The sequence below is a fragment of the Lutra lutra genome, chromosome 8, assembly GCF_902655055.1.
Source record: "Lutra lutra chromosome 8, mLutLut1.2, whole genome shotgun sequence".
Taxonomy (NCBI): Eukaryota; Metazoa; Chordata; class Mammalia; order Carnivora; family Mustelidae; genus Lutra; species Lutra lutra.
In genome coordinates, this window is record NC_062285.1 from 6,590,200 (window position 1) to 6,610,911 (window position 20,712).

Here is a 20,712-nt window from a genome sequence, read left to right on the forward strand (position 1 = left end):
GGAAGCTGGCCAAAGGAAATTTTATGGTGTTTCTATTTGTCTTTCCCTTCTAAAGCCAATGCTCAACATTAATAATAATAATAATAATAATAACAACCTCACATCACAGAAACTCGTTCCACTGTGAGCTGAAGCACGTATATGTCACGTCTCTGAAAAAAGTGACTTCTAAACTCAGTCAAGATGCAAACAGGCCTCTGCTGCCCATCTGTCCTGCTGTCAGCCCTGCCAGGCTCCTTGGGGAGGCAGCCAAGGTGTTTACGGTTTTCTGACCGCCCTGGTTCTCAGAACAGCCTCCTGCCACTGCCTTTTGCTGAACGACCATGGGTCCTGTATTTTAATGCCAGTTAAATATTTGTCTGTACAGTAAGAGGCAAGGCTGGGCATTTTAATGCCAGGGAACTCTGGGCCCTCCATCTGGAAAACACCTCAGCCCTCAAGTGACACACAACCACATTCTTTTCTTTACCTGAGGTTTTGGAGACTTTAATTCTTGGGCTGTATGGTTTTTGGAGAGCGGGTCCTAGAAAGAGAAGAACCCCCACTGTTATCATTAAGGAGGATGAGATGAGAGGCATAGGCAAGAGGTTTGGGGTCAGTAAAATACAACTTTCAAATGCAGTTGTGCTCATTGAAAAACATCTCCTGTTTAAAGAAGGAGCTTGGCCTCACAATACACAAGTGAAGGGGTACCATGTGAACAGTTGGTTATTTTACTCTTCTATAAATCAGATTGTATTCTTCCGGTCTAGGGTTTCTGCTTGTACAGGAAGGGAAGGCGCCTGTCATTCGTAATGAACAGTTATGGAATCTAGGGTCAGGGCAGAGTTGTTTAATAGGTACGGAGTCTCATGTTTGCAAGATGAAAAAAGTTCTGAAAGATCTGTGAATATATTTCATAATACTGAACTGTACACTCAAAAATGGTTAAGATGGTAAATTTTATGTTATTTTTCACAGTTTAAAAAATATAAAAATATTTTTTAAAAGACAGCTATAAACCAGATATAGTTATAATCTGAACCTAAATGTCTAGTTCTACATCCCTCGCGGCAGAGGGATCTAACATTTCCAAACCTCTAGTTTTGTACCAAAGACTTTAACATACTGAACCCTTGTAATAGCCCTTCAGAGAAATCGTTAGTATCCACGTTTTATACACCAGGAAACAGAAGCCCAGAGACATTCCGATACCTGCCCCGAGCCACACAGCGGAAACAGCGGAAACAGCTGTGCCTACATCCTACCCTTATGCTCGCTCTACCACCCCCAGGGACTGCTCAGAGTTTAGAGTGGGAGGGATAAATGAGACAGCGTTTGTAGGCTCTGGGTTCCTGTCTGTTCCCTTTCTTTAGGAGATATGACCTTGGCAGGAATTTAATAAAAATGTCAAAATGTAAAAAACATGCTGTTTCCCACAAGCAGTTATTACTGAGGTTATAAGGCTCTGCTTGGGCGGACGCCTTGTGCTCTCCTTTTCCTCTGCTTGTGGCTACTGATTTCCCCTGACAAAACAGCACGAGACTGGAAAGGATGGTTTCTGCCTAGATTCTGCGTAATAAGCACGAAAAGGATGAAGTCTGTCGAGAATCTGCCACTTCGGTGTTCATATACGTGGTCAGAACGCTTGCATATGAACAAGTGTTCATATACAGGTCAGCATCGGAGAGGAAGACCTTCTCCTCTTCCAGGAGGCAGGGGTGCATGGGAAGGAGGCAGGACCCCCTTGGGGGTCATCTCTAGATGCCCCGCACGCCCCGCCCCCCACCGCCCCAGCTTTGGGAGCCTGCGCCCAGCCAGTACAAGGCAGAGCTCTGAAGGACTCACCGAGGCCGGAGGACACAGAATCGCTGGGCTTTGTTCTTGCCCGGAGCCTCCAGTACTGCCTCCCATGGGGTAGGCCCCCAACCCTGGCGATTTACCCATAAACTGACCCCGCCCGAGGACATTTCTAGGAGGAATGTCCTGTTTCCGACTTTCTTCAGAGCTCTGCCCCTTGCAGCCTCACAAACACAGCAGTGTCGCCCTCCCTCAGGGGACAGCGGCTGGGGCTGGCGGGGGGCCCCCAGCCCTGCTCACCTGGCTCCGGGGGGGCGCCCCGCAGGCTCTGCATCACGGTCTCGGGGCCCACGGCGGCCTCCGGCGTCTCGGCGGGCAGCGCCGACCTCCGCAAGTTCAAGGCGGTGAGCGGGGTGAGGAAGCGGTAGGCCAGGGCCAGGGCCTGCGCCTGCTGCCTCAGGCGCTCCTTCTCCCGCGCGTCGCGGCTGTGGCGCCAGGAGCTCAGCAGCTCCTTCACCGTCAGGTAGCTCCAGAGCCGCTCCACGTGGTTGGGGTCCCCCGCGCCGCCCCCCACCCTCCGAGGCTCCACGGGCACGTCCGTCTTCAGGATGACGAACTTCTTGCTGTTGCTGGCCGTGACCTCCACGTGCAGCTGACCCGCCTTGCTGTCGGCCAGCTTCCCCGCGATGACGATCTCCGAGCCGTTGAAGTAGTTGGGGAACAGGGTCCTGGTGGCCCACTCCACCACGGCCGGCGGATAATCCACGCGGATGTCGGAGAGGAGAGGCGTCCTGATCTCATCGTAGAACCTGTGGCGGAAGGACAGAGGGACAGAGTCAGGGCCCGTGGTGGCTGCGGCAGGACGGGTCCTATCTGCCAGGGACCAAGGTCTTAGAGGCCCCTCACGTCAACACTGCCCAGCAGAACACTTCTGCCGTGAGACGGCACAGCAGAGGCTTGAACACCACTGGTGACAGAGAACTCACTACCACACAGGCTTCCCTCCTCCTTTCAGCGGCTCCCACGAGAAGGGGGAGCCCCCGGGAGAAGATCACACCTTCCTTCCTCCAGTTTCCATGCCCTGAACTCTTCTGCTTCCGGAGCAACGCTGCGTGAGGAGTCTAATCTACCCTCAATGTTCAGATGCTTGAAAAACACCGGCATTTAAATGTCTCGGACACTGCTGTGTGCTCCTGAAATCTGTGTGCTGCCCGGCTGACCCCCGCCCACTCCGCTTCCTGAACTATTCTTCATATGACACGGACTCAAGCATCCCCAGCTGAGCGGTCTCTAAGTCACTTTCCTATGTACATAACCACGTTTCTCAAAGGGCCTCATAAAACACGTTCCTTCGAACCAAACACAAGTTCCAGGTACGCTTAAGCCCATTACCCTTGAGGAATCTCATCTTGACGCTGAGGTTAGGCTTGTGTGTAACGCCTCATTTGCTCACTTTAGCTTTTCTCCTGGTTGTTCCAAGGTTGCTTTTTGCTGAGTAAGGGGACCATCAAAATCCCCCTTCCAAAGATGTAGACAGCACAGGCTGTGGAAACCAGCTTAGCCCCTTCCTGGCTGTGTGTCTTGGGCCGTGTAACGTAGCCTCTCTGATCTTCGGGTTCCTCCTCTCTAAAGTTGGAATGTTGAAGCAACTGCTCATTCTTCCCTTCTTTCCTGAGTTCTACCCACTCAGCTGTCAACTACATCTCTTAGCCTCTACTCTGGCCAAATATGGCCACATTCTCACCAATGGAGTCTGAGTAGAAGTGAGATGGACAACTTCTGCAATGCTTGCTTGAAAAAAAAAAATGGCTTCTTAATCTGTTTTTTCTTTCCCCCTCTTTGGGGCTAGAATTTACAAATGATAGGGACTTAATTTCAACCCTGCAGCTAAAGATGACACCTGAGGGGCACAGAGCCATCAAAGGGAAGGAACGGGACTCTTTGAGCGACTTCCTGGAGCAGAATCCAGTGTGTCCAGATAATACGGGAGAGGGTCTTCTGGTGGCAACTTTGCTTGGATGCTAGGCTGTGAGGCTTGCCTGAGATAACAGATGTAGGAAAGCCTGATGCATCGTGAGTTCTCGCTGGCTGTTGGGTGTCGATGATGGTTTTGGAAATACGACAGGGCAGCTGGTATGTTTCACGGTCATTGCTTCTGTTTTTGAGAGCATTATTAAATCTTAATATACAATGCACTATGTTCTCCCCCTTTATATATAGTTTTGAGTAATTTTGAAAATGTGGGAAGCAAATCTTTTTATTTAGATCTCTGACCGTGGGGCGCCTGGGTGGCTCAGTCAGCTAGCATCTGCCTTTAGCTTAGGTCATGATCCCAGGGTCCTGGGATGGAGTCCCACATCGGGCTCCCTGCTCAGCGGGGAGTCTGCTTTTCCCTCTCCCTTTCCCCCTGTTCATGCTGTCTCTCTCTCTCTTTCAAATAAATAAATAAAACCTTAAAAAAAAAAAGATATCTTTGACCAAAATGCTGCGGGAGGGGGGGAGAACGGTGACGAGCCTCATACAAGGACCCACCTTTACTGCCCACTTTGGAGGCCTCTAATTAGGTTTATCGTTAATGAATATTCCTTGAATATGGCTACCGGACAGCTGCCAATCTACCCAAACCTCACTTTTCCTTTTAAATATCTACTGTATCTGCTGTAAAGAAGACCCAAGCTCATCACGTGGAACAGACAGTCAGCACGTGCTCGAATCAGCAGCGAGGTCATACTTGTTTTTGGCAAATGACAGCTGCGGGAAGGCTCCCAATGGAGACAGAAAACCTAAGAACTAGTTTCTTCTCCACCTCAAAACAGTAAGAGAATCAGCGGCCAGTGTTACGCAGACACAAAATGGAGACAGCGTCTCTTCTCCTACGTACGCCTCAGGGGGATTTAGAGCAAACACTAGACATCATGCCAGTAAATACACTAGATGTGTCGAGAAGACAGTTACGACCATAGGAGCTAGTGGACCCTACCATGCAGCAGCCTTCCTGCCAATACTTCACACCGGTTTTCTCATTCAGTTCTGCGGACCGACCACAATCCTCACTTTATAGATGATGATACCAAGCAAGACTGGCTTCCACTTTGCCTAAAGTCACAGAGCAGGGCCCAGAATCTGAGCCCAACGAACCGAGTTAAGCATCCCTTAGGACATCTCCCAGTGTAGTGAGTTATGACCCCACAACCGTCCTCCCCCTCCTGAGAGCCCGAGTCCCCCTGCGTGGAGAAGACGGACGTACGGACCCGATGAGCTGTGAGCCCGCGTCGTCCTCCTCAAGGACACGCCGTGTGAGACCACAGTTCTCCAGCGACAGTTTCTCCAGCAGCATGAAGTCCACGTCGTTCCCGATGCCGATGGTGAAGATGCAGACTTGGCCTCGGGCCGCCTCCTTGGTGTTGTTGAGAATCTTGAGGGTGTGGGTCTCCCCGACGGTGGGTTTCCCATCGGTCAGGAAGACGATGAGGGACACGCTGCGGTCTTCGATGTCGTTGTGGGCCACATAGTCGTTGAGCAGCTTGATGCCTCTCTGCAGGGCCCCATTGATGTCTGTGCCTGGGGGACACCACAAGGTGCCCGCTCAAGCCCGTGTGCCCATACTCTTCACCTGGGCGCGTGCGCTTGGCCGTGTGTCACCCGCCACCATTCGAGCAGGAGGACGTGAGTGCGGAAAGAAGCCGCCTGCACCTACCGGGTGACACCAGCCTAGCAGACACTTCCAAGGGTTTGCTAAATGAATGGGAATGGCCCGGAATTATCCCAGGACACGCCCCTTCTCCTGAACGAACCCCTTCACTTAGACGTCTTCGATACCTTTTGCAACGGTGGTTCCTACGCCTTTTCTGGGAATAGCTTTGCAAAGGGCAGGAAGGTACAGGTACAGGAATCTGGAGGGAGTGCCAGTCCCAGAGGGAAAGAAAAGGCACTCCCTTTAGGTACACGCTTACTTTTAGTAAGTTTATAAAGCTGTATACCCATCACCACCATCCATCACCCTGTCCGGAGTGATTTTTAACTAGCCGCAAAATGTACCGTGTCTGAGTGAACCAGGTAATTTCTCCCCATTGTTTCACATTCTCCAGAATTTCTGGCTAAAAAACTAAAAATACATGGCTAGGTCTGTGCGAACACACTGATAATTCTGAGACGCACTGAGTTTGAACGTCAGGAAAAGTTACAGCTGAAACAGTATTTAACGTTTCTTTGGGCTCATTAACTTGCCTTCCTGAATGTCCAGCCTAGAAGCACATGACCTCTGGATGTGTGAGCCTGGACAAAAAGGCAGGCCTTTATTTTCCCTTTAAATGAGAACTTGGCAGTGGTGCCAAATCTTTTATTCTACTTTAAGGCCAGGGAAAGCCCAGGGGAAGGGACCGACTTAGCTTTCCTAGTTCCAGACACCAAGGCACAGCAGGGTGTGGATCACACCTATGCAAAGCCAGGACGTGTCCCAAGCTCTTAAGAACAGGAAAGTGCCCTCCACAGGGAGATGCCCCACAGAGCCGCCAGGCCACCCTGCAGAGAGTCCCCCCCCCCCACCCCCAGTCAACATAGGACCCAAATGCACCAGCAAGAGGGACTGCTTGGGTGAAGATGGCCACGTCTCACTCTGAAAGAGAACTGCCCGTGTGCCGGCCACTGTTTTAAGCACTTCAGGTATTTTAACTGATTTTATCCTCATCACAGCCCCATTATTGTCTACAACTGAGATGCGTAAACTTGGGTACAGACACAGCCAATGGCTCATAGATGGTGGGGCTGGCTTCAGATCCAGACAGTCTGGCTTCAGAACCTATGTGCCAACCCTACCATTCCACTTCTCTGAGAGGAATGAACAGACTGACTTTCTGTTCACCTGGAGAGCTTGGGGTGCTGAAATGCGGAGATGAAAATAAAGGAAACTAATAAGGTTTCTAAGGTGTGGATTCCAAAATGACATAATACACCTCAGCTGTTTCCTAAAGCTTTATCCCCACGCCCTCTGCCAACACACACACACACGCACACACACACACACGCACGCACACACACACACGCACACACGCTGTTACTAATAGTGAGGAGTGCTGTTGAAATGCATTCAGTTCAACAAATACTCGTTGAGCACGAGCTATACATGTCAGGACCTGCGCTGGGAACCATGGGCCATACAAACATGAAGAGTTTCCTCCCTTAAGGACCTGTCTTATTCCTACTTCCTCCCGTATTATTACATCCAATCTTCTATCTCTCTCATCACCCAGTAAATCGGTTCCTAGACCACACCATTGTGGAGACCGGTAGGAAATGCCATGGCAGTCAGAGTTCCATCCAAGCACGATCAAGTTCTAAATGAAGTTCTTTTGGGAAATCAGAGCTTCATCGTGGGGAGAAAACAATACACAGACGAAAGATGAAAAATGCAGGAAGAAAACCGAACTGGATTTTTCTATGTTCCCCAATAACCAAATTAGAATTGACCGAGACAGCAGCCCCAGGAGACGGCGTCTCTGTAAAGGCCCTTGCAGAAAGGGCGGAGGGAGCCTGGACGAGCTTCCATACACGCTCCAGTGCTGAACACGGGGCCACTGTACTGGAGACGGAGAGAGCAGCGAGAGGGACCCCCAGGTCCGGCGCGGAAGCACGGCTAGGTAACACCCTGTTCTGGTTCTCTCCTCTCCCCGCATCCTGGAGGGCCTGTTCCATCCTCCACACTCTTCCCCAGGCAACATACCCCACCCAAGTGTGCCAAGACTCAGAGCCCAGAACTCTCCCTGTGTGCTGCATCTCCCTGGCCACCTGGGATGCGTGCCCTGCTCGCTGGCACAGCCCTGCCGAGAGGCGAACAGCTCAGCAGCTCTGTCCCACCCACTGCCTCCCAAGGTGCCAGCGCCCAAGCTCCCGAAACATCGAAACATCTCTTTGGCTTTGATTCCTCACCGAAGAGCAGCTTCCAAAATCTGCTTCATTGTTTGGATCCATGAGAAACCAGGAAAGTCTCCAAAACCTATCAGGTATTTTCCCCCTAACTTAACCTGACCATCATCAGTTCAGGGCCTGGAAGATGAGAATTTCCAGACTCGGTGTTCAGAGAAACATAAGCTTCTGGGAAAGCTCTCACCATTATCTGCTTTCCTGTGATCGGCTTCAGCTTTCAAATCCTCGTCTCCTGGCAGAAAATTGGCTACGCGCTTACTATCACGTCAAAGGCAACAAGAAAACAAGGTCTCGTATTTACCTCCAGTGGGCGACATGTGGTGAATGTAGACTTTGCCGTCTCTCACGTTGTCGGGAGTCACCGACACCAAATGGTTCTTCCACACTTTGATGCGGTTGGAAAATCCGATGATACTGAAGTGATCCTGGGGTCGCAGGTCGTGGAGAATCGTGAACAGGGCATCCTTGGTCTAAAGCAACACAGGAGTAAAAGGGGTCACAGCTGATCACCTCCATCCTCGCATCCCCTGGCCTGGAAACTGCACGCCGGGAACAAGGCCGGGGTTAAAATCCAGTGCCTGAGATGTACAGGGACTTGGATAAACGTGCAAGGAGCTCTGTCACCTTGCTGGAAGAACACTGGCATGAACATGTTATAACCACGAACGGGATTTTAATTATTTTTAAAGGTTTTATTTATTTGACAGACAGAGAGACAGCTAGAGAGAGAACACAAGCAGGGGGAGTGGGAGAGGGAGAAACAGACTCCCCGCTGAGCAGGGAGCCTGATGCGGCGCTCGATCCCACGGTCCTGGGATCATAATCACGCTCACCGACTGAGCCCCCCAGGTGCCCCACGAATGGACATTTAACATCTGAGCTGTCACAGGCCACTGCAAGTCGTGCTGTCTCAGGCCTCTACCATCACAGCGTCAACGGAAGGTTCTTCAACTCTGCCTGACACCCATGTGTCACCGGACAAGCTCCCAGTCACTCTTCAAAACCCAGCTGATGTGCCCTAGCCTCCATGTGAAACATTTCCTAACTCCTCCAAAGAGAGCTGATCCTCTCCCTTCTAAGCTAGCACGGCCCTCAAAATACTCGTGTTATAAAGTGCATCACGACCCAGTCGTGATTATTTGCTTTTTATCTTTGTCCCTGGCTGTGCTGTGCGCTCTAGGTCGGCAGATCCCACGCGTCCTCCTATGGGCCTGTGCGCGCGAGAGCTCCTGACATGCGGGGTGGGGGGCACGTAGATGGAAACTCAGTGAACGATCCGGGTACCTGCTTTATGAATTGTAAGACTAAAGGCAGAAATAATAAACAGGCTAAGAATTTAAAAGAGAATGAAAACACGGGCGGGGGTTGCTGCAGCCGCAGGGAAAGACCTCACAGGGAAGCAGGAATAGGGGGTAAAAGGAACTGGGTCGCTTGAAAGACTAGGAAGGGCGTTCTGGAAAGCAGCCAGGACAAGTGTGTTGAATGAGTAAATGAGAGAGACAGAGAAAGAGAGAGAGATTGAGGGAAGCAGAGGGATGGTGAGAGGTGTGTGGAATGCCAAATACTTCCTGAACACAGAGGAAGTCAGAGAGACACCTGCCCCCATCCTTGAGAACCATGGGAAGACAATACTGAGAAGGCTGCGTAGGAAGCACAGAAGTGACCGCTAGACCACATCCGTGTGAAAGCGCATCAGATAATTTCACCAAACAGACGTGGGCAGAGGGCGCTGAGTGCTGACACGCTGTCAGCCAGGACGCTGGCGGGACTTCCACTCCGTACCCTTCCTTCCACCCACAGGCGATACAAGCCAGGCCCCACTCCCAGCCCCACAGCCTAGACCTCTGGGAGGCCTGAAGGGCTGCAGGGCCGAGGGGACAGGACAACAGGGAGCAGCGGCCGTCCCCGAGACAGCACCGCTGGGAGCCCAGGTCTGAGGCAGGCGCCTGGAAAGGCTCGCGTGGCTCGGAGCACCGAGCTGGCAGCCACCACCGGTGGAGGGCTCGAGGGCTCAGGCAGGGGAAGCCTGGGGTTTGTTCAGCTGCTGGCATCCTTCGGAATCCTTAAATAGTGTGCTAAGGACCTGGAGAGGGGCCGCCTACTCCTCTGCGGCTATTTCCCTCCCATTGTGATGGATATTCTGCTTTAGGAAGAGTCTGTTCCCGCTTCTCCACCCTCCTCCCCTCAGCTCAGCAACTCCAGGTTCCTTGTGACCTTGTAAGGCCACAGCTGCCACGTATCCTCATATGCACCGAGGGACGGCAGGCCAGCGGGCTTGCGTGGCTCCGTTTCCAGTTGCATCGGGACCTTTCGGACAGCCTCCCAGCCCTCATCCCCGGGGGCCTGGGGAGAAGCTGCTGCAGTGGCCTGCCGCCAGTGCCCTCCATGAACGGCGTGCGGGCTCTTACTCTCTCCTTAGATGGGCTGGCAGCCCTGGGTGCTCCGCATTCTTGGAAGGCGTAAAAGGCAAGCAGAAAGTGAGCGTCCAGACAGGAGAGTGAATGCCAGGGGACTTCAGCTGGTGTTTCTGCACACTGTGTTTACACGCTGAAGATGAATACCGACCCTGCCAGACTTTCCAAGAGTCCAATCCAGAAAACAGGGTAAGCGCATTCCAGAAAGATCAGAGGAAGCTCAGAGAGGAAGAGAATGTGCAGTCCAAGCCTGTCTGAAGGCCTGAACGACCCTGGAGGCAAAGAGGCGGCACAGGAGAGGGGTCGGTCCAAACCCTTAAGGGCCTGAAGGATGACAACGGAGAAAACCCATGGAAGCTTCCAGTGCAAGCGCACGGACAGACGAGGATGGTTACCAGTTCTCCCCCAGGCCCTCTCCAATGAACGTCACCTAAAGGGAAAGACCCTGGATGTCCCAGCAAGCAATGTTCCTTAGCTTTCTTTCCCACCCCCAAAGCTCCACTAACTGCCCTTGCACACTAGGAAGGACCTGCCCGCTTGAGACAGGTAACTCCAAGACACGCCCCCTGGGGGTGAGGCTGCCCTGAAATTAACTTGTTACCAGGCGACCACCGGACACGTGCAAATGTCCTCCCTGGAGACCTTTTAAAATAGGCATCTACAACATACGATTGTATACTTGGCATAGAGTTTCTGCACAGATGAATACCACTGGGGGCAGGGGGTGACTAGTGAGCGTGGCTGGTTGTCCAGCATTGCCAAACCACCCTCAGCCTCCAGGTCACCGGAACACCTCCAGCGTGTCACCACTGTTCATGTTTATTCTCGGGGACAAGGACGGGGCTTTATTGAGGGCTTTCTTGGGGTTTTCTTCGGGGTACGGTATCCGCTATCAGGTGGTCCGCCTGCTGGGGAGGAATCAGGGAGTCTTGGGGGAAAAGGGCGATTGGGAAGAGGCAGGAAAACCATGCCCTGTGCAGAGGGAGAGAAGTAAGTAAGGAGCACAGGGGGCCGTGGTGGAGGAGGAGCGTTCTTAGAGACTGGCCAGCCCCAGAGCTACGCATCTCCTCTGCGGGTGGGGAGCAGTTGCTGGAGGTGCCAGTCCACAGACACGGGCACCCATAAGCTTCCTGGTGATCAGAGAGCGTAATCCGCAGATACCAGCCTGCATAGGGACAGGAACCTTCCAGATGGTGTGTGGACGGAAGATGAAAGGTACACAGATACAACTGATAACACATAAGGACGTATTCCTTACAGTTCAGGTCGTGAGGAAGCCCTTGGCCTGCCCGGTCATTAAAGATGCCTTTTAGCCCCACCTATCTAGAACAGCCAAGAAAGGCTCCTGTTCCCTCTTGAAACTATTTTATGGTGACGAATTCCTCTTCTCATGTGTACTCTCCTTAGGTTAGAAGGAGGAAGCATGTCCTTTGAAAACAATGCCTTAGAAGTTCATTCCAGCTCTGCCGTGGGGTTATTACTAAGTAAGTCTTTTCATCTCTGTGCTTAAATTGAAGTACCTTCAGGAACAAGGTAGATATAAGTAACTACAAATAAACTCTGTTTCAGATTATGCATTCATTCAGTGTGGTTGGCTACAGTCCCCGTGTTGTAGTGGATCTTCAAGATAGAGACGTATGTGGTGTCCTCTGATGGTGTCCTCTGATGTGTCCGTTGAAAGGGCAGAGCAGGGTCCCTAAAGCTAATGCATGATGCCCCCTTGGCAGTGCCACGACCAGGGAAGGGAGTGTCCAGGAGGCAGTTCTGGCCGTGCACTTTGGGTCCCTGCATTAAACTAGGGTAAGGGATGGAAACTTCCTCTCCGCCTTCCCTACAAAACAGAACCCTCCCAGCTGCAGGCTCTTGGCACAGCCCTCAAGGGGGTGAGCATTCCTCTTTGCTAACCCAGGTCGTGAATGACCATTCAACACTTCACAAGCAGGGAAGCATTGCGTAAAAAGACCCTCAGAGTGAAATGTCAGTGGAACCCATGACAGACCCAGCTGCCTGGCCGCCCTGGGGACCACCTTCATCAGGGTTCCCGATGATGACGCAGCTTTTCCCAAACATTTCTGTGTCTGAACGAAACCACACTCACGGGAAATATCTCTGACACAAAAGGCCTTTTGTACCACAAAGTCTGGATTCTTGGGCATCATACAAGGGGAGCCATGACATCATAGATGAAATCCAAGTTCAAGGGTAGTAGATATTAGCCATTCTGTGTTCTCAGCAGAATAGCCGTGCTGTTCTCCTAAGCAGCGCTATCACTTGCCACAGTCTAAAATGTTTTCCAAGTGCACATTTTCCCTTTCATTTTCCCACATGGTCCTTTTGAATGAACCCAAGAGAAAAAGAGCCCATGATAAACAGCTTTTTTAAAAATCCCACAAAGAAACTTAAGCCCTTCTCACGTCTGAGCTGGGCCACAAACAAGAATTGTGATCAACAGATACACATCATGAAAACAGCCCTAAATTTCTGAGAAGCACACCCAGAAATGGACCATGTCCACTATAAACTCTGCCTACGGGCCAGCCTTTGCCCTTCCCTAGGTGGGTACAGGTAATGGGGGAAGGGGGAAGCATATTTATACTGTCCTCCTGTTAGCCTGAAGGGGGAAGCCCTTGCTGTCTAGGGAGTATAGTCATTCTATACAAAGGGACAGACACAAATAAAAGTCTGTGACTCAGAGGCACCTGTGTGGCTCAGTGGGTTAAGCATCTGACTCTTGGTTTCAGCTAAGGTCATAATCTTGGGGTCGTGGGATCGAGCCCCGTGTCAGGCTCCACGCTCAGCAGGGATTCTGTTTGGAAGTCTATACCTCTCCCTCTGCCTCCTACCCTTTTCTCTCTCTCTCTCTCTCTCTTAAAAAAAAGAGAGAGAGAGAGAGAGTCTGGGACTCCATGAAAGTGGGCAGCATCAGATCCCTGGAACCTTAAGGGGCCTAAGCCCGCAGCAGGAGCCCTGATGTGCTGGCCATCCCAGCATCTGTCTCCACACCCCACAGGCTTCCACGTGTGGCGCTGTCCCAAGTCTCCCTGGTGTCAAGGTTATGGTCAAGACCACAGCTGCCACAGTTGCCAGTAGAAGCTGCGTCCCCGGGTACCGGTTATGCTTCGGGGGTGGGTATTTTAAGGCCATGGGATTTCAAGATCACAGAAAATCCCTAAGAGGCAAGAGAACCTCATATCTATATACTACAAGTCTTTCCCTGATTCGAAGGAACGGTTTCTGAAATCTTCCTGTGACTGACCCTAAATCATCAGATTTTTTTTTTTAAATCCTAACTTTAGGAGCAAGGCATAAATTGAGTGAGAAGGACTATTTCTCTATAACATATTCATGTCTATATCATTGTTACACTTAAAAAACCAAACAAACAACCTAGCTACAGACTGGTTTCAGAGAGCAAACCGAAACATTAAAAAATTATATTACTCCACTGATTACAGTATAAGGACACCTGAGGAGGTTCTGTGAAGTCACAAAGGAAATCAGTGATCACACAGTGCCTCTTGTTGCCTCTGCCATACATATTCCCTAAAACCAACCCCATTATATAATTTACATTAAAAATAAAAATTCCAAACTACAATATAAGAAAGAAAATATAAAAAAAAGTGTCTCGGTCAGATTTGAGGCATTTTGTTGAAAGAAACCAAAACCCTTTTTCTACTGGCCAATGTGTTCTCTACAAAAAGAGTAGAGACTAGGAGGTTTCCATAAAAATGGAAAATTCGGACTAGAAGTCATCACATCTTCTAACGCTTTCCAAGTTTCGTAGTTGCTAAATAGTAACTTGAAATTTCACCAAGTAAACATAGAAAACACTATTTCTTTGGTCTCTACATCTTAATGCTCATACTATTATGAAGGGAATATTGAAATTAAGCAAAACTGTAAAGTTCCTGTATTTAAAACTGTTATGATTTCATGCTGTAATTTCCTTGACTGTTTGAATTCTAATTTCAAAAGCTTTTTCAGCACAGTACTGTGCTAGGCTATCCTATGAGTCTGTTCTGATACCTAATTACTTATGTGCTTACACAGTCCATGTAAAAATATAAAGTGGTGGTTATTTCATAGAGAAAAGCAACTTCTTAGCCTAAATATAGGTGTTACCTCAGGACTGGATCTGAAAGAAACTAACTGTTGAATACTAAATTCTGGCTAAATTCAGCCTTAAGAACAACAAAAACAGCAAAAAGGTCTGACTAGATTCAGATATTAGAACGTCCTTTGCAATATAAACATAACCACATTCACAAGTCTTCAGTTTGAAAATAACATTAATCTCACTTGAGAAGCAAATTCATGTTAATGCTCTGGCTAATGTTAAGATTCATTACCTAATGTTTTGACTTTTTTTGACAAATGTATGAAACATTTGCCTAATAATCTCATTTGTGCATTTTTCTAAAAGGCTCTCTACCAATAACATTAACATCTTTGATTCTTTAGAGATTAAGCACACCCATCTTTCATGCTTTATGTGTAAACAACTCAAGGCTCAAAACGTTATTTTTTCACTTCTCTTCTTAAGGAAGGTTGACACTCCTCGGGATTTTCTCTCAGTGTTGATCCCACACTTCTCACCCTGGCCAAGGACGCGGCCCTACCTCTTCTATGTGCAGGCTGCCGGCGGCCATCCGCAGGGGCGGCTTCCGGGTCTAACAGGAAGTGAATAAGAGGATGCTGACCAAGACATTTCACCCATGTTCACACAGCTCCTTTGTAACTGGTGTCCTTCATCCGTGTTCTGACACACCTACTGACCGACCTGACCAGGTCCTCAGTCCCCTGTGCCTGGTCTAAATTAACTTTATATTGCCCAACAGCGTGTTGGATTCTGAAGCCCTGCCTCTTTCATTCTACAGATGTGTGTGTGTGTGTGTGTGTGTGTGTGTGTGTGTGTGTGTGTGTGTCTGACTGATTCTTTGCCCTTTGACTCATTCAACTTTCCCCTACGTGCGAGTTCTCATGATTCCTGTTTCCCTGGCGTGGGTCCACCCTATGCCACTCGCTATAAATCTCTGGGGATGTGCCTTGACAAACATTAAGAACATGAGAGAAAGATTGGGGAGGCTGAGAAAAAGCGATGCCCAGTACGAAACAGTGGAACAGCTAATAAATAAACACGGCGTATCCGCACATGTGGACAGTATCCACAAGAAACTATGTAGAGGAAGCAGAGTCATCTCTCACCACGCAAGGAGAGCAAAGACATCCCTGTGTCTCCTTCATCGTCCCATACTCTTAAAGACGCTGTGAGACTGGAAAGTGAAATTCTGGTAGCAGGAGGGAAGAGATTCTAAAATTAGGTGAACTTCATTCTTGAGGGTTGGTTACTTTTTCTTCTGAATTTTGGTAACACTCAACCCTATTTGTATTAGGGGACTGATTCTGGAGAGCTAGGTCAGGAGCAGAGAAGGCAGGAGTTTTTCTCTGCCCAATGTTCCGCCGGCAGTGCTGTCCTTCAAAGGAAGCAGCTTTATGCAAGATTCTTAGGCTCAAGGGCCCACTTTCCAGCAATGGCATCTTCACTCCTGCTTCATGACTTTTTTCAGGTTTTTCCTCAACCAAGAATTCACTCCTACCTTTCCTGTCAAGAAAATTGTCCTAGGGGTGCCTGGTTGCCTCAGTTGGTTAAGAACCTGCCTTTGGTTCAGGTCATGATCCTGGGGTCCTGGGATCAAGCCCTGCATGGGGCTCCCTGCTCAGCAGGAAGTCTGCTTCTCCCTCTTTCCCTCCCCCTCACCCCCACTCATGCTCTCTCTCTCTCTCTTTCAAATAAAAAAAATTAAAAAAAAGAAAAAACTGGGTCCCATCTTCAAGGACTAGTTCCTATGTCATCTCTGTCATTGATCTTTTGTTGAGTACCTCAAGCTCTTTATCGTCCCTAAAATTCTTTCTACTATCTATGTTGGTTTGATGAACATGTGATTGTTCCATATTTCTCTTCTCCAGCAAAATTCTAATGTCCTTTTTAAAAATTTTGGTTTGATGAACGTGTGATTGTTCCATATTTCTCTTCTCCAGCAAAATTCTAATGTCCTTTTTTAAAATTTTTTTTAGGGAGCCTGGGTGGCTCAGTGGGTTAAGCCGCTGCCTTCAGCTCAGGTCATGATCTCAGGGTCCTGGGATCGAATCCCGCATCAGGCTCTCTGCTCAGCAGGGAGACTGCTTCCCTCTCTCTCTCTCTGACTGCCTCTCCGTCTACTTGTGATCTCTCTCTGTCAAATAAATAAATAAAATCTTTAAAAAAATTTTTTAAATTTAAATTCAATTTAATTAACATATGGTGTATCATTAGTTTCAGAGTGACTCATCACTTGCACAGAACACCCAATGCTCATTCCATCTCGTGCCCTCCATAATGTCCAGCACCCCACTTACTTCCCCTCCAGCAACCCTCAGTTTGTTTCCTATAGCTAGGAGTCTCTTAATGATTTGCCTCCCTGTTTTCTTCTTATTTTTTCTAAGGCCCTTAATTAGAGTGACTTAAATAGACCTCGCTGGTACACACATTTTCTCTTGCTTCCATGCTTTGCTCATGCTATCCGTCTCCCTCTGTTTGGCTCCTCTATCCTTTCCCACCCCACCAACTTGACTAACTTCTAAAGACCTTGAAGACTCAATTACACCCTGGCTCTGAGAAGTCCATGATCCCCTTCTCCACTCCTACAAAGAACTGATTGGCTCCCGCTCTGTGCCATGACCAGACCATACACACACCGTGACCACAGGAGCGCTCTGCAAACAACTGTCACATAACTTTGCTTCTCCTCTGGACCCCTCAAGAGAAAAGGTTCTGTCGTATTTATCTTTGTATCCCCTATATCTAGTGCGTCTCCCACTGCATATGATCAGTATTTGTCTCATTCCTTGAGAATCTGGAGTCTGGAGCCAAAGCCAAGGTGGGATCAGGAGGCAGAGTTGGGAGTCCCAAAGGAGGGAGGGGGCAGCTGTACTATGGGGCAGGGCAGCGCTGAAGAATTCCACCCAGGAGCTGGTTCCCCAGCCAGCAGGGGGCAGGCAGTCCCTGATAAGACCCCCATATTTCTTATCTCATTCAGTCTGCTTGAATTGACAGAATTGATCTCCTTGTTACTTGCAGCAAGTTTCCTCTTGGGCCCTCCCCAGCCCTTTATGGAGAAAGTCTGATGACCTGACTGGCAAGTCTTGAGTACAAAGTTAGGACGCCAGAAAGGAGAAGCCAGGCTTCTAGGACACCAGGACCGTGCTGTCAGATGCTGACTAGGAGGCTGACCACCTGAGCGGATCATGCGGGAGAACTCAGACCTCTAGTGTGTTCACTTTTTCCTTGTAGGAGAGCCATGTGGTGCCTTCATTCAGGGAGCCACAGAACTTCTTAAATGTGGCCTCATCTGGGTAAATCTTTACTGCCCCAACAAAACGTTTCTTAAATGGGGTCCTCCGACTTATAATTATACCATCATTGTGGAGGGGAGAATCTTTCTGAAACAAAAAATCCAAGTTTTCAGCGGTGACCCGGGGGGAAAGAATACTGTGCCCTCTGTCCATCATTTGTTTCCTCATATTCTGAGTCAGAGTCAAAAACACATTTTCCCCATTGCCTTCTGTCCCCTGCCCAAAGCCCCAGATCTTTGTTTTGCAATGTATTTCTGACCCACGCAACTACTGGTGGCCATGTCTGGACAAGAGCAGCCCAGTCAGCGAGAATGAATACTACCAACTGAAACAATCTCTAGTCTGCCCATTAGTCACCCCCGCCGACCAGGGTCAGCGGACGATGGCCTGGGGAACAAATCCAGCCTGCTGGCTGTTGTTCCATAAACACAGCTTCTGTGCAGATGGCCTGTGGCTGCCTCTGCGCCACGTGGCACACTTGACGAGTAGGACAGAGACCATCTTGTCTGTCCCCATCGAAAAAGTTTCTTGACCTTTGTTCTAGAAAACCAGAAAAGGGGGAACTAGACATTTTTTTTTTAATTAACTGAAGCCATGCTTTCAGATATTTACAACAAGGCCTGTAGCCTGAAAAGGTAAGCAGGAGTATCTCAACTTTCCATCATCCATCTTTATTCATTCGAGAGCCTTATAGTGCCTATATCTGACATCCTCCAAATTTCCAAGACATGACCTCATTTGGCCTTCCTCCATCTTTCTTTCCTGAGTTCCTTCACTTGTTCAGGGAGCTTTCTCCTCTAACCAGGTCACTACTCCCCTGACCCCCTCGGGGTTCTCCTGGCCTTATCTGGCAGTCTTCCTGGCCATTCAGTGACCCTCAGGCTGCCCTTCCTTTGATCCCCACCACATAAAACAACCCAATGTTTTTCCAACAGCTTCCCTTTCAAAATGTGGCAGATCCACAAGTTCTTGAAGAGGACAGCTGGAATGAAGGTCATGACATCACTGGACCTCGCAGTCACCAACCTTGTCCTTCTCACCCCACCTCTGTTGTCTCCATGCCAGCACTCAGGCTGTCCAACCCGACTCATAAAAGGAAAGAAGTCTGCCTCCCCGTCCATGCCCACCGTGTGTTCACAGTTAAATAAGAAATTTCTGATGGTTAATTCCATGCGTCAGAGCAAAACAGCTCCCTTCAGGAAGGACACCCGCTGGTGGCTGAAGCCTCTTAGCCTTTCAGGGCAGCTGACATCGGTGTGCACTCACCCCCATCATGTCACTTAAGGTAGAGCCTGTCCTTGAGAGTGGTCTGATTGTAGGATCTACATCTATTGGTCCGACAAAGAATGGTATAGAGAAGAGCTGGGGGACACTGGGCTTGATGCTGAGCTTTTCTACTTACAGCACAAGTAAATACTTAGAGCATTTCAGCAGAGTGATGTCACTTCCCTGCCCTTCACCTTCTCATTTATAAAAAGAGGTAGCATTGTCTATTTCACTGGATTGCCGAAAGAGTCAATGAAAAAGTATGTAAAATGCTTACAGTGCTTGGTATGTACTGGCCACACTCCATGGTACTTACTGTGACTCCAAAGTGTGTGCCGCATTTAATGTTTAGGTGCTGGCGTGTATTTCAGCAAGAATCATTACCTACTCTGTGTTGGGCACTATGCTGGGCACTGAGAATGTGCCCTAATGATCAAAACCAGCTGCTCCCCAAATCTGTGGAGCTTACAGATAGGCTATTTGCCTACAGGGTTGCACGTAAAATGCCCAAACGGCTGGAGGAAGCTGAATTTTGGATGTGAAGATGAAACTGATGACCTAGAGCATGAAGTAAGCCAATGAATGACACACAAGCAATGTTCACGTTTCCCCTTGTTTTAATCTGGCAACGACAGATAAGAAACAGCCTGTTTGTTCTCTACTCTCCAAAATGCATGACTAAATTCAATGGAGAAAAGAAGACAGACTTCCAAAAGTTCCATGGGAATCTAGGATTGGCCCAGAATGGCACAGATGATGGGAATGAATCTGTAGAAAGTTCTACCATTAAAGACATCTGGTAAATGATTCATTAGTCTCTGCTTGGTTGCCAGAAAGAGTCCGTCAGCCAAGTTCCTTAATATGGAGGCAGAAGTAGATCTAGTTACATAGATTAGGGAAAGGGAAGAGAAGAACGTGTAAACCTTGGGCAAGAAAAAAATGTATTTTACAAACATAAATCTATTGTATTTTGTAATGTATTATGTATTTTCTCCTTACTGTTCCCGAGGATACGTATTTGCCAGTTCCAGGGCTTTAAGCATGAAACTAATCAAAAATCAAAGGGCTACTCTGATCACATTTTCTGTGGCTCTTCTCAGCTCCTCCTCCCACTGAGAGGTTTTCCAAACTGAAATCAGGAGGCAGAAATCTTGCCTGATCGAGCATGAGGCCTCTAGCTCAACGGAGTCACCAACAAAGGCACGTGGGATAGAAAACAGAGCCAAGTCATGTGCCAGGAACCGGCGGGAGGCTCTGTAGCTGTTCCTAAGCGGGTAGAGCCCTGGGTTCCAGGCTCTCAGTCCTGCTGGGACTAGGACCGGAACCAGAAAGTGCCCAGGCACTGACATGCCCTTCCGGGAGAACGCATTCTAAGGATCTCACAATTCTTTACACATCAGTTTTTCAGATTAGTCAACACCAACTCTGTGCCCCTCACTGTGATGAGCAGAGTGAAGTACTTTGGGCCCATCAATGAAGAGGGGAGCCCAGAACCCCCAGGGAGACAGTGAATGATGCGGTCATAGGACCACAGGGGACCTGTGACAAATGTCCTATGTTGCCAAGCCTGTGGACACATCGTGAAAGCTCCGTACTCGAGAGCCATCTTCCTCTTCACCAGCGGGCACGACACTGTGTACAAGGCTCCGGTGCCAACCAAGCTTTTCACTTGGTGCCCTCGCCCTGGGGCAGCTGAGAGCTGCTAAAACAGGCAGCGGTTTTCCAAACACTCCAAGGCAGCAACAGGCTTTAGAAATGGCCTAGAGGCTTCTGACAGGTGTTTGGCCGGTCCAGGGTGGTTCTCCAGGAAAGAGGCCAGGCTGTCACTCAGAAGCCGGCAGAGTGCAAGCCAGACTTCCAATGCCCAGTAATGGCATTTTCATACCAGGAAGGAGGGAGGAGGGGAGAAGAGCAACCGGGGTGACGTCTTTCGTTA

The 20,712-nt window shown here is 49.2% G+C and overlaps 1 protein-coding gene across 2 annotated transcripts in view; it reads right to left on the reverse strand.

The window, feature by feature from the left end:
• The window catches only part of ITIH5 (inter-alpha-trypsin inhibitor heavy chain 5), a 90,227-nt gene that overhangs the window by 4,972 nt on the left and 64,543 nt on the right, over positions 1–20,712 (reverse strand). For both annotated transcript variants that reach the window (XM_047741921.1, XM_047741920.1), the window contains exons 8-11: positions 8,003–8,171; positions 5,031–5,340; positions 2,080–2,588; positions 470–523 (exon numbers count right to left, since the gene is read on the reverse strand). In XM_047741921.1, the coding sequence (XP_047597877.1) occupies positions 470–523; positions 2,080–2,588; positions 5,031–5,340; positions 8,003–8,171 (1,042 nt within the window). The remainder of the gene's footprint in view (positions 1–469; positions 524–2,079; positions 2,589–5,030; positions 5,341–8,002; positions 8,172–20,712) is intronic.